The sequence below is a fragment of the Mesoplodon bidens genome, assembly GCF_964165515.1.
Source record: "Mesoplodon bidens genome assembly, chromosome: 18".
Taxonomy (NCBI): domain Eukaryota; kingdom Metazoa; phylum Chordata; class Mammalia; order Artiodactyla; family Ziphiidae; genus Mesoplodon; species Mesoplodon bidens.
This window is the reverse complement of record NC_138175.1, coordinates 31,706,204-31,720,747: the sequence shown is the minus strand read 5'-3', so window position 1 is coordinate 31,720,747 and position 14,544 is coordinate 31,706,204. Positions and strand designations below refer to the sequence as shown.

Genomic DNA, 14,544 nt, shown 5'->3' with positions numbered 1-14,544 from the left:
AGTCACTGTTACTCACTACAACTAGTGTGCTAACAGAGGATGTTGGAGGTAGTCTTTGGACAACTTCAGACTCTTCTTTGTGTATGAAATTCCCTAAGTCTTCAGTTGTTATGGATCCACTTGGTGGACGGTAAGCAAATTTCCATTTCAATATGACATGGATGCTTCCTGCAGGATGCTTTTTATGATCTGTTAACTCAAATATTCCTGTCAAATTACAAAAAGAATTTTAATTAATGCTAGAGTGAAGTTTTATTACCATAAAAATTAAAGAAGAGCAAAAAGAACTACCCACAACTTATTAAAAATAAGTCTGGCTTTTACTCACAAGTCAAATGACTTAAGAGAACAAAATAAGACAAAAGGATCTAGGATAGGTTCATCTCTCAAGCAGACTGCTTTCAGAAGTTAAGGCCTCAAAGATAATATTAATTCAAAGATGAGATAATTGACTTATAAATATTTTAATTCACTGAAATTAAATTCAGAGATTCTTCAGAATTCTTAGCCTTCCTCTAAGATATTATCTGGGTTATAGCTCAGATAACAAGCCTCATTTTGACTTGATATTCTTGTGTGTCTGTAGAAAAATATATTAAAACTTCAAAATTTCAAATAATTTATGTATCCTAAGGAGTCTTTATATTACTACATAGTTCTAATTTTAAATACATTTTACTGGGATTTGTTAAATTATTCCAAATTAATAGTAGCACAGCAAAAAATGTCCATAAAATAAACAAACCACCCAAAACATATAGCAGTAACAAAAAGTATCACCTAGCTGAATACATAATATTGAGTCACAAATTTTAATCATCATACTAGAGTTTTCAGTATGAAGATCCCTGACATGAAAAAAACAAACCTATATTTCAAGCATAACTTTTGTTTATGGGTATCCATTACTTGGTTCTCAAGTGTTTGACACTTCTATTAATGGCTGGCTAGGAAAGAAAAAACTAAACAACTCTAGACTTTAGGTAGCAAAAAGGACACAGGTGTAATATAGGGAGGTGAGAAACTTCTACTACAGGCACAGGTGAGACTTACAGAATGGCTCAGTGAAGAGATCAGTAAATATATTCCACAAAAAGCAATGATAACACTGGATAAAATGAACAGAAATAATCATTTAAGAACTCTGGAAACTGATCAAAGGTATACAACAAATTAAGAAGCATTTATTTAAGAAAATCTACTGAACCTCAGTAAAGACAGTGGGAGTCAGAAAAGACACTAGTACGCTACTTGTCCCTGGCTGAATGTGAGACTTGTAGACTGTCTGAACTTTGAATGCATTACCCAAGCCATACGTTGATCCATAGGCAAAGGGTGGAAGCCTGCCAGCTCAAGCTGTTTAAACACAACTCTCAACAACCACTGGCTGACCACTAAACTATGTTCAGGCTTAAAATTAAAACAAGAATAAAACAAGCAAACAAAAACTTAGCAGAGACATCAGTGGCTATAGTGAGGGAAAAAGACTACAGAAGTAGTCCAGGCAAGTCACCAAACAACAACAGCAACAGCAACCCTGTGGAGGGCTGGAATCTAGAGATGCTACAATATAGTGTCCTAAATGTCCAATTTTAAACAAGAACAAAAATTCATGAGATGTGCAAAGAAACAGGAGACAAAATGTCATCCACAGATACTTTCTGAGGGCATCCAGATGTTAGACTTAGGAGACAAAGACCTCAGAGCAGCTATTATAAATATGTTCAAAGAGCTAAAAGAAACCATATTTAAAGAATTAAAGGAAAGTGTGATGACAATGACTTATAAAACAGAGAATATAATAAAGAGATAGAAATTATAAAAAAAGAGAACTAGAATATATTGTACAACACAGGGAATATAGCCAATATTTTATAATAACTATAAATGGAGTATAACCCTTAAAAATTACAAATCACTATGTTGTATACCTATAACATATAATATTATACATCAACTATATCTCAATAAAAAAGAGACAGTTAAAAAGGAATTCTGGAGTTAGAAAGTATAATTACTGAAATGAAAAAATTTAATAGAGGGGCTGAGTAGGAGATATGAGCTGCAGAAGAAAGAATCAATGAACTTGAAGATTGATCAACAGTGATTATCCAATCTGAAGAGAAAAAATGAAAAAAAATCAACAGAGCCTCAGAGACCTGTAGGACACCATTAAACATATGAACATATGTGTAATGGGAATCTAAGAAGGGGAAGAAAGGAGAGAAAAAATAACTGAAGAAGTAAAGGCATAAAACTCCCCAAATTTGTTATGTTACTGCAAAACAGTACCCTACATATAAAGAAGCTCAAAAGATTCCAAGTAGAATAAGCACAAAGGGATCCACACCTAAACACATTATAGAGTTGAATTGTCAAAAGCCAAAAAAAAAAAAAAAATCTTGAAAACTGTATCATGTAGAAGGGAACCATAATAAGATTAACAGATGATTTCTCATTAGAAACAACAGATGCCAGAATCAACTGTCTGATGTACTCAAAGTGCTTAAAGAAAATAAACCTGACAACTAAGAATATGATATCCAGCAACACTATCCTTCAGAAAATAAAAGCTAAAATATAAAGACATTCCCAAATAACAATGATTAAGTGAATTCATTGCCAGCAGACCTGACTTACAAGACATATTGAAAGAGTTTCTTCAGGCTAAAAGCAAGTGACACCAGATGGTTACTCAATCAACATGAAGGAACAGATGTGAATAAAGGTAATTACATAGGTAATTATAAAACACAGTATAAATATGTTTTTCCTCTTAACTGATTTAAAAACTGCATAAAACAATAATTATAAAATTATAATCCTGGACTTATAACATGTAAAGATAAAAAAATATATGAAATAATAACACAAATGAGGGGGAGGAAATAGAGCTATATGGAGTAAGAAAATGACACCAGACAGTAACTCAAATCCAAATGAGGAAATAAAGAATACCAGAGATGGTAAATATGTAAGTTAATATAAAAGTCTCCTATAATTATATATATTCTCCCTTCTCTTAAAGGACAAAGTTATATAAAGCAATAATTATAACACTGTACTGTTGGGTTTATAACATATACAGGCATACTATGTACATATATATGACAAAAATATCACAAAGGAGGGGGGAGAGAATGGAATTATACTGGAGCAGACTTTCTAAAGTTTAATGGAGTTATTAGCATTAAGTTTGACCGTGGCAAGCTGAGGTGCATACTGTAATCCCTGGAACAACTGCTAAGAAAATAACTAAAACAATATAATATTATGGGCCCAAAGTTTAAGATTATCTGAGAAGGCTAGGAAGATTGTTACAAACAGATCATATCCATAACACTGAGGTATAATTTAGGTGGTTTTTTTTTTTTAAAACAATTTAATGGACTCAAGAAATAGGCTTACCTGAAATACACCTGTCATGTGCCAATGAAATCAGAGGCACATCGACTTTTCCTATGTAAATATCCTCCTGGGTATCACTATCATCAAACACATAAAAACTCAGAGACTCTGACTTAAGGTATCGATCCAAATCCATATTCATTGGCACTGGGAAACACATATGGTCATCAAACTGTGGATCACTGCTACTGGGAATGATGGCTGTGTCATGGTCTGCAAAGTCAGAAAACTTGTACACAACATATGGGTGTGGCTGAAGGTGGCTTGCTCGGGACTGCAGGCGGCTGCAGCATCTTACTGTAACATGAAGTTCATTTAAGTTGCCATCTGTGGAATCAGTAGAACCGAGCTGAGCAGTTTTGGGTGCTTGCTGACTTAACTGGAAAAACATACATATTTACATCATAGTGATAATACAGTGAAAAGTAAACAACAGCTGCCAACCCCCAAACAAAATAATTTTGTAGATGGACAAAAAGTGGCAGATCTTCACTTCAAAGTGAATTTCTCAGTAAAAGCCTCCTGACTCTTATTTAAGACCAATATTCTTTAGAACGTATGTACGGATGCTATTAGCAGCAAATATAGAAGACTGAGCATACATGTAGAGATTGCTGTTAAAACCAAATAAAGCCAAGAAAATAGTTAATCTGATGTTCTTTAATTCTATTTAATAATTAACAGGTAAGGTGAGCAGTTAGGTCCAAGACAAGTGTCCCCTAGTTCACAATTTTATTAAGAGCTACTCCTTCCTGTCTGCCCGTGGACGCCGCCAGGTAAGCATCGTTGATGTCTCCCCTCTCCACTGCCGTCATGTCTAAGTCAGAGTCTCCTAGAGAGCCCGAACAGCTGCGGAAGCTCTTCATCGGAGGTTTGAGCTTTGAAACAACCGATGACAGTCTGAGGAGCCATTGTGAGCAACGGGGAGCGCTCACAGACTCCAAACACCAGGCGCTCCAGAGGCTTCGGGGTTGTCACATATGCCACTGTGGAGAAGGTGGATGCGGCCATGAAGACAAGGCCACACGAGGTGGATGGAAGAGTTGGGGAACAAAAAAGGGCCGTCTCCAGAGACGATTCTCAAAGACCTGGTGCCCACTTAACTGTGAAAAAGATTTTTGTTGGTGGCATTAAAGAAGACACTGAAGAACATCACCTAAGGGATTATTTTGAACAGTACGGGAAAACTGAAGTGATTGAAGTCATGACTGACCGAGGTAGCGGCAAAAAGAGAGGCTTTGCTTTCATAACCTTTGAGGACCATGACTCCGTAGACAAGCCTGTCATTCAGGAATACCACACTGTGAATGGCCACAACTGTGAAGTAAGGAAAGCCCTACATAAGCAACAGATGGCTGGTGCTTCATCCAGCCAAAGAGGTCAAAGTGGTTGTGGAAACTTTGGTGGTGGTCGTGGAGGGGGTTTTGGTGGGAATGACGCCTTTGGTCGTGGAGGAAACTTCAGTGGCCGAGGTGGCTTTGGTGGCAGCCGCGGTGGTGGTGGATATGGTGGCAGTGGGGATGGCTATAATGGGTTTGGTAATGATGGAAGCCATTTTGGAGGTGGTGGAAGCTACGACGATTTTGGCAGTTACAACAATCAATCTTCAAATATTGGGCCCATGAAAGGAGGAAACTTTGGAGGCAGAAGTTCTGGCCCCTATGGTGGTGGAGGCCAATACTGTGCCAAACCACGAAACCAAGGTAGCTATGGTGGTTCCAGCAGCAGCAGGAGCTATGGCAGTGGCAGAAGGTTTTAATTACTGCCAGGAAACAAAGCTTAGCAGGAGGGGAGAGCCAGAGAAGTGACAGGGAAGCTACAGGTTACAACAGATTTGTGAACTCAGCCAAGCACAGTGGTGGCAGGGCCTAGATGCTACAAAGAAGACATGTTTCAGACAATACTCATGTGTATGGGCAAAAAAACTCGGGGACTGTATTTGTGACTAATTGTATAACAGGTTCTTTTAGTTTCTGTTCTGTGGAAAGTGTAAAGCATTCCAACAAAGGGTTTTTTTTGTTTGTTTTTGCGGTACGCGGGCCTCTCACTGTTGTGGCTTCTTCCGCTGCGGAGCACAGGCTCCGGACGCGCAGGCCCAGCGGCCATGGCTCACGGGCCCAGCCACTCCGCGGCATGAGGGATCTCCCTGGACCGGGGCACGAACCCATGTCCCCCGCATCGGCAGGCAGACTCCCAACCACTGCGCCACCACGGAAGCCCCCCAACAAAGAGTTTTCATGTAGATTTTTTTTTTTGCACCCATGCTGTTGATTGCTAAATGTAATAGTCTGATCATGATGCTGAATAAATGTGTCTTTTAAAAAAAAAGGAGCTACTCCTTCAACCATTCCAGTTATTCTGATCATATCACATTCTTAAGTGAGAAACCAATGAATTTGATGGTACCCACCCACAGAGATGATTTTGTTATATTTGGGTTGGCCCTCATCCTGAACCAATGTGATCTGGGGAAGCAGATACCTGAGGCCAAGGAACAAGAAAACAGAGTGAGAGATAAACATTGGAGGGGTAAAACCTTGGATTGGAAGGACATTTCAGAGAGAGATGAGCAAAGGGAGTTGTCAGGCAGCGTCAGGAACTACTCTATGGCCCTTTTTGGGACTATTACTCAGGCAGTCAGTGCACAAGTATTCTAGCAAACACCCGCATTGACTAACTGCTAAGACTTCCATAGTTGATGTGATCTGGGACAAAGAATGTAGTGTTGCAGTGCCTTGTGGTGTTAGATAATTCTCTACCTTCCATACAGGGATCCCTCTTTCACTGCATTTTTGAATCTGGATTGAACATCTGGAACTTTTGATTCTAGAGAAGTTTACTGGAGAAGGAAAACAGAACCGAAGTCATAATCTCCTTGGTGGAGACATCTGGTGGTGTGAAGAGGGGAAATCTGAGAAGGGAATCACAACACTGCTTTCCCAGGGCTCATTTGCATCCGGCTATAGAAGACTGAGTGGAAGGACTTAGAAAGTACCCCCTCCGTTTCTCCCCCCCGTGTCTACCCACAAAAGCTGAAATTCCAACAGTAAATGACTCATTCAACCCATAAACTGGGAGTCTAAAACTCTTTAAACCACAAAAATTAATAAATCATGTGGTTTCTCTATCTCTAATTCCCTTTTCCATAACAGTGTTGCCCAAAGTGTGTTCTGAAGAATACTAGTCCAGAAGGATGACCTCTGGGAAACGGGTGCCATTCTTTAAGTTTCGGAATCAGTGTTATATTAGTCATGGTTCTTTTAATTGAAAGTTATGGAAACTAATTCCACCCAGCAAATACAATGAAGAGAGACTTTTATATAAGGCTACAGGGTTATTTCATAGAACTGTATAGCAGAAATGTGGTTGTATCTGAGGAAGGTAATGGGACTGGAAAACGACAGGCATTTACTCTCCATCTAGTTTCCATTTTTCTCTGTATGCTTTGCTCATTATTCTCTTTCCAGTCCCATTTTCTTTCCTTTGCCATTTAGCATGGTAGCAGATGGCTGTCCCACATCTCCCAACTTTACATGTTCCAGGCATGGAGAGTCTTGCTTTCTCTTGATCTCAGAAAGCAGCATCAGATTCACTCAGCTGGGGGCAGGTGGATATTCCTGAATCATTAGTCATAATTGGGTGGAGTGGGAGAGAACAGGATCACCAAATGTAAAGCTGGCCACTGGAGGCCCAGCCCCATGGATTAGAAGAGGGCAGGTCCAAATGAAAAAAGAGAATCATGACTTGAACAGACATTCCAAAATGTTTCTACTATATTCTATCCCTTTGTTACTTAACATAAGTGTATACTTTATGCTTCCTCTTGAGATTCACGTTATACATGAGAAGCCCTAAAGTCAAGGATCCTATTGAATTCTTCTCAATTCAGTGTTTTCTGCATTTACTGGATCATGGAATTCTTTTGGAAATATGGCTATTAAGACTCCATGAAACAGTTTGGAAAATGCTGCTCTGAGGAATTGCATTCATACTTCTAATTCTCAGGAAAATAATATTCATTTTATATTTTACTCTGCATTTCAGAAACCTATAAGTTTCTGAAACAGCTTGGAAGAAGTTGGAAACAGTTGGAAAAAAGGAGAATAATTGAAAGTTCAATAATAGCTATTCATTTCCTTAAAGTAGAAATTGTAATGAAAGTCACTTGATGTGTAATAATCGTATTGCAATTCTCTTTTTCAAAACTGTCCTGGATAGCACAAGGGAGTTCCTTTGTGGTAAAAGAGCAATTCTGCATCTTGATTGTGGTGGTAGTTACATGATTATATACACATGATAAAACTGCATTGAACTCTGCTTCTTCCTACACACACACACACACACACACACACACACACACAAAGTAGCCGTGCACATGGCATGCGCACATAAGTGCATGTAAAAACTTACAAAATCTGGATAAAGTCTGTAGCCTAGTTAATAGTACTGTACCAATATCAATTTCCTGGTTTTGATACTACACTATAGATACATAAAATATTATAATTGGGAGAAGCTGGGTGAAGGCTACACGGGACCTCTGTACTATTTTTGCTACTTCCTGTAAGTCTATGATTATTTCAAAATAAAAAGTTAAAAAAAGCCACTTGATGGCTGTGAAAGAAAATGATTTCGGTTTAAAGCATGATAATATAAAGAAATACTATAAAATTTCTGTGTCATAAAAGGGTCGTAAAGTCAAACAAGCTTACCCATTGCATTTGCTCTGGCCCCTTAAAATTTGATGTTATATATCCCAAAGCCTTTGCCCGTTCTTGATAAAGTCGAATTGCTTGATCCATGGGAACTCTTAATCGGAACCAGTATTCCACTGTGCCAAAATTGGGGATGTCTCCTTTAGTTCCTACAAACCAATACATAACTCACTGTTAAAATAGTCCCATAAATCAAAATATATACCAGTAAAAAAATACATCAATGGTATTATACATTAAAACTATAAATTTTATACTGAGTAAAATAATATATGACTTGCACAAATGATGTGTGATTGGCAAATAACAGAGATAAAGAAAATAAAGTTACTTCTGCAAGTACGAGTTCCACCGTATGTTAAATATTATTAAAAAACTATGTCAAACTATGTTTGAGGTAGTCTGGTTTATACTATTTCAATCTTTCTAAAATATAAAGAAAAATCTAAACATTGAGTCAAATACTCCACGGATTCTTTCTGATGCTACTTTTTATTTTTTAACAACTTGCACTCAATGTAGTCTGACAGATACAAAATGAAACCTCAAAATTATGAATGGAATATGAATTCAACTTTCAAGAAATCTTTGGCACCTTCCCATTTTCCTACTGCGCCGTAAATATAGGGAAAAACACCATAGCTGTGCCAAATCTATACCGTATGTAATATACCCTCACATGTCTGCCCTGCACAACCTCTTGCTGGGGTTGTAGTTGTAGTATGCCTTCTAACTCAGGCAGCTCTTTCTCTCTCTTCCTCTGTGACGATTTCCTCTAGGGCTCCCAGGAGACTTAAGAGCTCTATGCTTCCTTTGCAGAAACGAAGAAAGATGTCCTCATTAGGACTGACTGCTTTGGCACAACTGGCAGTTCACCAGTCTACTTCTCCACCACACTAAGTTTTTTGAGGGCAAGTTCTTCTGAACCATGTGACTATATCACCTATGCAATCAATAAAATAAAATCCCTCCCAAGAACCTAAGTCACCCTCCTTCCTTTTTTTCTTGGTCACTTAAAAAAGTTTTCCTGGGCTTCCCTGGTGGCGCAGTGGTTGAGAGTCCACCTGTCGATGCAGGGGACACGGGTTCGTGCCCCAGTCCGGGAAGATCCCACATGCCGCGGAGCGGCTGGGCCCGTGAGCCATGGCCGCTGAGCCTGTGCGTCCGGAGCCTGTGCTCCACAACGGGAGAGGCCACAACAGTGAGAGGCCTGCGTACCGCAAAAAAAAAAAAAAAAAAAAGTTTTCCTTTTTAAAAATGTATTTATTTTTTGAATTTTATTTTATTTATTTTCTATACAGCAGGTTCTCATTAGTTATCTATTTTATACACATCAGTGTATACATGTCAATCCCAATCACCCAGTTCATCCCACCACCACCCCCGCTTTCCCCCCTTGGTGTCCATACGTTTGTTCTCTACATCTGTGTCTCTATTTCTGCCTTGCAAACCAGTTCATCTGCACCGTTTTTCTAGATTCCGCATATATGCGTTAATATACGATATTTGTTTTTCTTTCTGACTTACTTTACTCTGTGGGACAGTCTCTAGGTCCATCCACGTCTCTACAAATGACCCAATTTCGTTTCTTTTTATGGCTGAGTAGTATTCCATTGTACATATGTGCCACATCTTTATCCATTCGTCTGTCAATGGGCATTTAGGTTGCTGCCATGACCTGGCTATTATGCACCCTCCTTCCTTCTTGAAAAGGTTTCTTCACTTGGCCTCTAGGATACTGTATACTCTTGGTTTGTCTCCCACCTCACTGGCCACTCCTCGGTTTCCTTTGCTGGCTCTTCCTCTTCTTCCTGGACTCTAAATTTTGGAGTCTCCCAAGGCTCAGTCCTTGGTCACCTTCTCTTCTTTATGTATACTCACTCTCTATGTGAAATTATCTAGGCCCAAGGCTTAAAATATATTCTGTATGCTAATGAATCCTGCTTTTATATTTCTATCTCTGACCTTCAGACTAGTATATCCAGCTGCTTAGGTGACATTTCCACTTGGCTGTCTAACAGGAAGGTCAATCTTAACTTGTTCAAACACAATTCTTAGTTTTTTTCCTCAAATTTGTTCCCTGCCCAGGTCTTCCTCTATAAATAGCCTCATCATTGTCCTGGTTGCTCACACCAGAAATTCTCGCCTCATTTGTTTCCCTCATTACTCTACATTCAATTGATGAGCACGTTTTTAAGGAAGAGTTAATCAAATATTCACTGAATATAACCAATTCTTATCACTACTTTCATTACCATCGTAATCCAAGCCACCAACATCTTTTCACAGATTAATGCAATAGCCTGATAATGGTCCTAATTTTCTTGCTTGGCCCATACAGACTGTTCTTCCCACAGCATGCAGGGTGATTTTTCTGAAACCTATGTGTGATCACGTTACTTCTCTCCTCAAAACCACCCAATGACTTGCATCACTCAGAGGAAAAAAAAGTCCAAACACCTCACCATGACCCACAAGGCTGTACAGTGAGATCTGGTCCCTGCCTATTGCTTTAATCTCATCTCTGCTGTAGCCACTGGCCTCCTTGCTGTTCCCCCAACATGGCAGGTTTGTTCCTCCCTCAGGCCTTTGTACAATACTTGCTGTTTCCTCTGCTGGAAACATTCTTCCCCTGGATCCTGACGTGGCTCTTTATTCAGGTCTTTACCAGTGGCACCCTGTAGGGAAGCCCTTATCTGAATTAGCAACCTTCCATCTCTCTCTTTAGCCTCTTGCTCTGATAATTTTTCTTCATACCTAATGATATGTATATTTGTTTTATGGCCCATCTTCCCCTCTAGAAGGTCAGCTACATGAAGGTAGGGGCTCTGTCTTACTTACCACTGATCACTGTATTCCCAGTGCTTAGTAACAGTGATAACATGATAAGCTCCTTAAAAAACTTTGATAAATGTACTACAGTTGGGCTTCCCTGGTGGCACAGTGGTTGAGAAACCGCCTGCCGATGCAGGGGACACGGGTTCGTGCCCCGGTCCGGGAAGATCCCACATGCCGTGGAGCGGCTGGGCCCGTGAGCCATGGCTGCTGAGCCTGCGCATCCGGAGCCTGTGCTCCACGACGGGAGAGGCCGTAACAGTGAGAGGCCCGCGTACCGCGCAAAAAAAAAAAAAAAAAAAAAGTACTACAATTAATGTTTAATCAAACAAGGATATCAACATGGTAAATAAACATTTGCACTAATAAGCTTTAAAAAATTAATAGCCATTCTACTGAAATTATTAGTAACATTTAAGAGAGTCCAATCAACTGTGGGCAGCTATATCAGAGAATGCTGTCCTTACCCTAAAGGCACCTTGAACCTGAGAGAGAAGATACTAATGTGGAACACCATATTAATGTATAAGCCAATCAGTGCTTCAAACAGCCAAAGTTTATAAGATTGTACTCACCAACCAAACTTGCTGTGCAAAATATCCGACCGCTTTTTTCTAGGATTTCATGGAATCTCAATTGACATGCCGCGATTGTTTCATAATCTGTGCTGTAAGCCTGGTGGACCTCAAGAGTAATAGTATTTTTCTGAATGTATTGTAAGAATAAGTCATTAACATGAATGAGATATTGAGAAGTAAAGTTATATTCTGGGTGAAGGCCCCGCACTATGGGAGTTGTCTGTAGTTCAAAATCATAGAAAGCATAGGTACAGAAGGTGACAGGCTCTTTATCTCCAGATGCCTGTAACAGTTCAGAAGAAAAGGTTACTTTGTTGATATGGATTTCAAATAGGTTTTCGCCTCGTTCTAAGTGAATGGTTTCATCAAACTCATCAATGGAGTCATCTGGCATGATTTCTGGTTTAAATTTGTACTGCTTGGTGCCATAGGCAATATCCTTTAATTGGGCTGCAAGAGAAGACACACAGTTTAGAGGTTTTAAAGTATTGACATATAAAGATACAAACTGGCTTTTGAAGTGGTAGGAAGTCTGAGTGCTTTTGGTGTATAGTCTCAATCTTAAATTCTATGACTACACTGTTTTTCTGTAAATGATACTGTATTATAAAGAAATCTATCATTTATTTTGACATCACTTATTAAAAAAATTACAACTTAAGTGGTAATACAGGCTATACCAGGGAAACAGAAAAAGAAAAAAAAAAGGCCCTTGAATGAACATCTGAGGTAAATATTTAGATTTCACTGCTCCTTTGCCTCTGCTCTATTATCTTCTCTCCTATAAAGTCAATTTCTCTTTCCACTAGCTCCTTCCCTTCAGCTTATTAAAATATATATTTTTCTACTTTTGCGGAATGATGGATATGTTTATTATCTTGATGATGGTTTCACAGGTATATACATAGGCCCAAACTCACCAAATTGTGTACTTTAAATAGTGCAATTTAAAATGTGTTCATTACATTTCTAAGAAGCTGCTTTTAAAAAAGATATATCTCTTTCTAGATTAGAACATTCCCTCACACCATAGAGAAAAATAAACTCAAAATGGTTTAAAGACATAAATGTAAGACCCGAAACCATAAAACTCCTAGAAGAGAACACAGGCAGAACACTCTTTGACATGAGTTGTAGCAATATTTTTTTTAGATCTGTCTCCTAAGGTAAGAGGTAAAAGCAAAACTAAACAAACTGGACCTAATTAAACTTAAAAGCTTTTGCACAGCGAAGGAAACTATTGACAAAATGAAAAGACAACCTACTGAATGGAAGAAAATGTTTGCAAATGATGCGACTGACAACGGGTTAATATCCAAAATACATAAACAGCTCATACAACCCAATATCAAAAAACTCAATCGAAAAATGGGCAGAAGACCTGAATAGACATTTCTCCAAAGAAGACATACAGATGGCTCTCAGGCACATGAAAAGATGCTCAACATTGCTAATTATTAGAGAAATGCAAGTGAAACTCACAATGAGATATCACCTCACACCTGTTGGAATGACTATCATCAAAAAGTCTACAAACAACAAATGTTGGAGAGGATGTGGAGAAAAGGGAACACTTGTGCACTGTTGGTGGAAATATAAACTGGTTCAGCCACTGTGGAAAACAGTATGAAGGTTCCTCAAAAACTTAAAAATAAAACTACCATATAATCCAGCAATTCCATTCCTGGGTATATACCCAGAAAAAATGAAAACACTAATTCAAAAAAATGCACACACCCCAACGTTCACAGCAGCACTATTTACAATAGCCAAGACATGGAAGCAACCCAAGTGCTCATCAACAGATGAATGGATAAAGAAGATGTGGTGTAATACATAATTGAATATTACTCAGCCATAAAAAAGAATGAAATTCTGCCATTTGCAGCAACGTGGATGGACCTAGAGAATATTATACTTAGTGAAGTAAGTCACAGAAAGCACATAGCGTATGATATCACTTATATGTGGAATCTAAAAACGATACAAATGAATGTACAAGTAAAACAGAAATAGACTCACAGATATAGAAAACAAACTTGTGGTTACCAAAGGGGAGAAGGAAGAGGAGGGACAAATTAGAGTACAGGATTAACAGATACAAACTACTATATATAAAATAGATAAACAATAAGGATATATTGTATAGCACAGTGAATTATAGCCATTATCTTGTAATAACTTATAATAGAGTATAATCTGTAAAAATACTGAATGACTATTCTGTACACCTGAAACTAATAATGTAAATCAACTATATTTCAATAAAAAATAAATAAAAAGATGTATCTCTTTCTAGATACACATTTCCCTCGCCATGTTACATCCAAATTTCTAAAAAGAGTAATGTATACTTGTGTCTCCAATTCCTCATCTAACAGACACTCTTCAACTTCCTGCAAAAAGCATCTGCTTTATTTTTCTCATGAAACTACTCTAGAAAAGGTCACCAATAACTAACCAGTTCCTAGATTGAATGGTCCTTGTGTTATTTGAGTTCTTTGCTTAATTGACACTGATGACCACATCCTCTTTTGTGAACTTTTGTGAGCTTTCATGTCATCGTCTGCCCTGCTTCTCCTCCTACCTCTCTTATTCTTTAAGGGTTTCTCTTTCTCTGCTAGTTTGCTGGGGTTGTTTTTATCCTCTTTTTAGTCTACACATTCTCATGAGTAATCACATCCCCTTTTATTTATTTGAAATATAGCTGATTTACAATGTTGTGCTAATTTATGCTGTACAGAAAAGTCACTCAGTTATACACATATATACATTCTTTTTAAAATATTCTTTTCCATTATGATTTATCCCAGGAGATTGGATATAGCTTCTTGGGCTATGTATTAGGACCCTGTTGTTTATCCATTCTAAATGTAATAGTTTGCATCTACTAACCCCTAACTCCCAGTCCATCCCTCTCCCTCTCCCCCTCCCTCTTGGCAACCACAAATCTGTTCTCTACGTCTGTTTCTGTTTTTTAGATAGGTTAATTTGTGTCATATTTTAGA

The 14,544-nt window shown here is 38.3% G+C and overlaps 2 protein-coding genes across 2 annotated transcripts in view; one reads left to right on the top strand and one right to left on the bottom strand.

Moving 5' to 3' along the window:
- The window catches only part of RPGRIP1L (RPGRIP1 like), a 98,608-nt gene that overhangs the window by 39,141 nt on the left and 44,923 nt on the right, over window positions 1-14,544 (bottom strand). Inside the window, exons 15-18 of the mRNA XM_081216483.1 lie at window positions 11,534-11,986; window positions 8,121-8,272; window positions 3,409-3,787; window positions 17-207 (exon numbers count right to left, since the gene is read on the bottom strand). Of these exons, the coding sequence (XP_081072609.1) occupies window positions 17-207; window positions 3,409-3,787; window positions 8,121-8,272; window positions 11,534-11,986 (1,175 nt within the window). The remainder of the gene's footprint in view (window positions 1-16; window positions 208-3,408; window positions 3,788-8,120; window positions 8,273-11,533; window positions 11,987-14,544) is intronic.
- On the top strand, window positions 4,186-5,296 carry HNRNPA1L3 (heterogeneous nuclear ribonucleoprotein A1 like 3). The gene is given in 2 exon segments (XM_081216491.1): window positions 4,186-4,346; window positions 4,348-5,296. Coding segments are annotated over 2 exon segments (969 nt in total). The 5' UTR covers window positions 4,186-4,197; the 3' UTR covers window positions 5,168-5,296.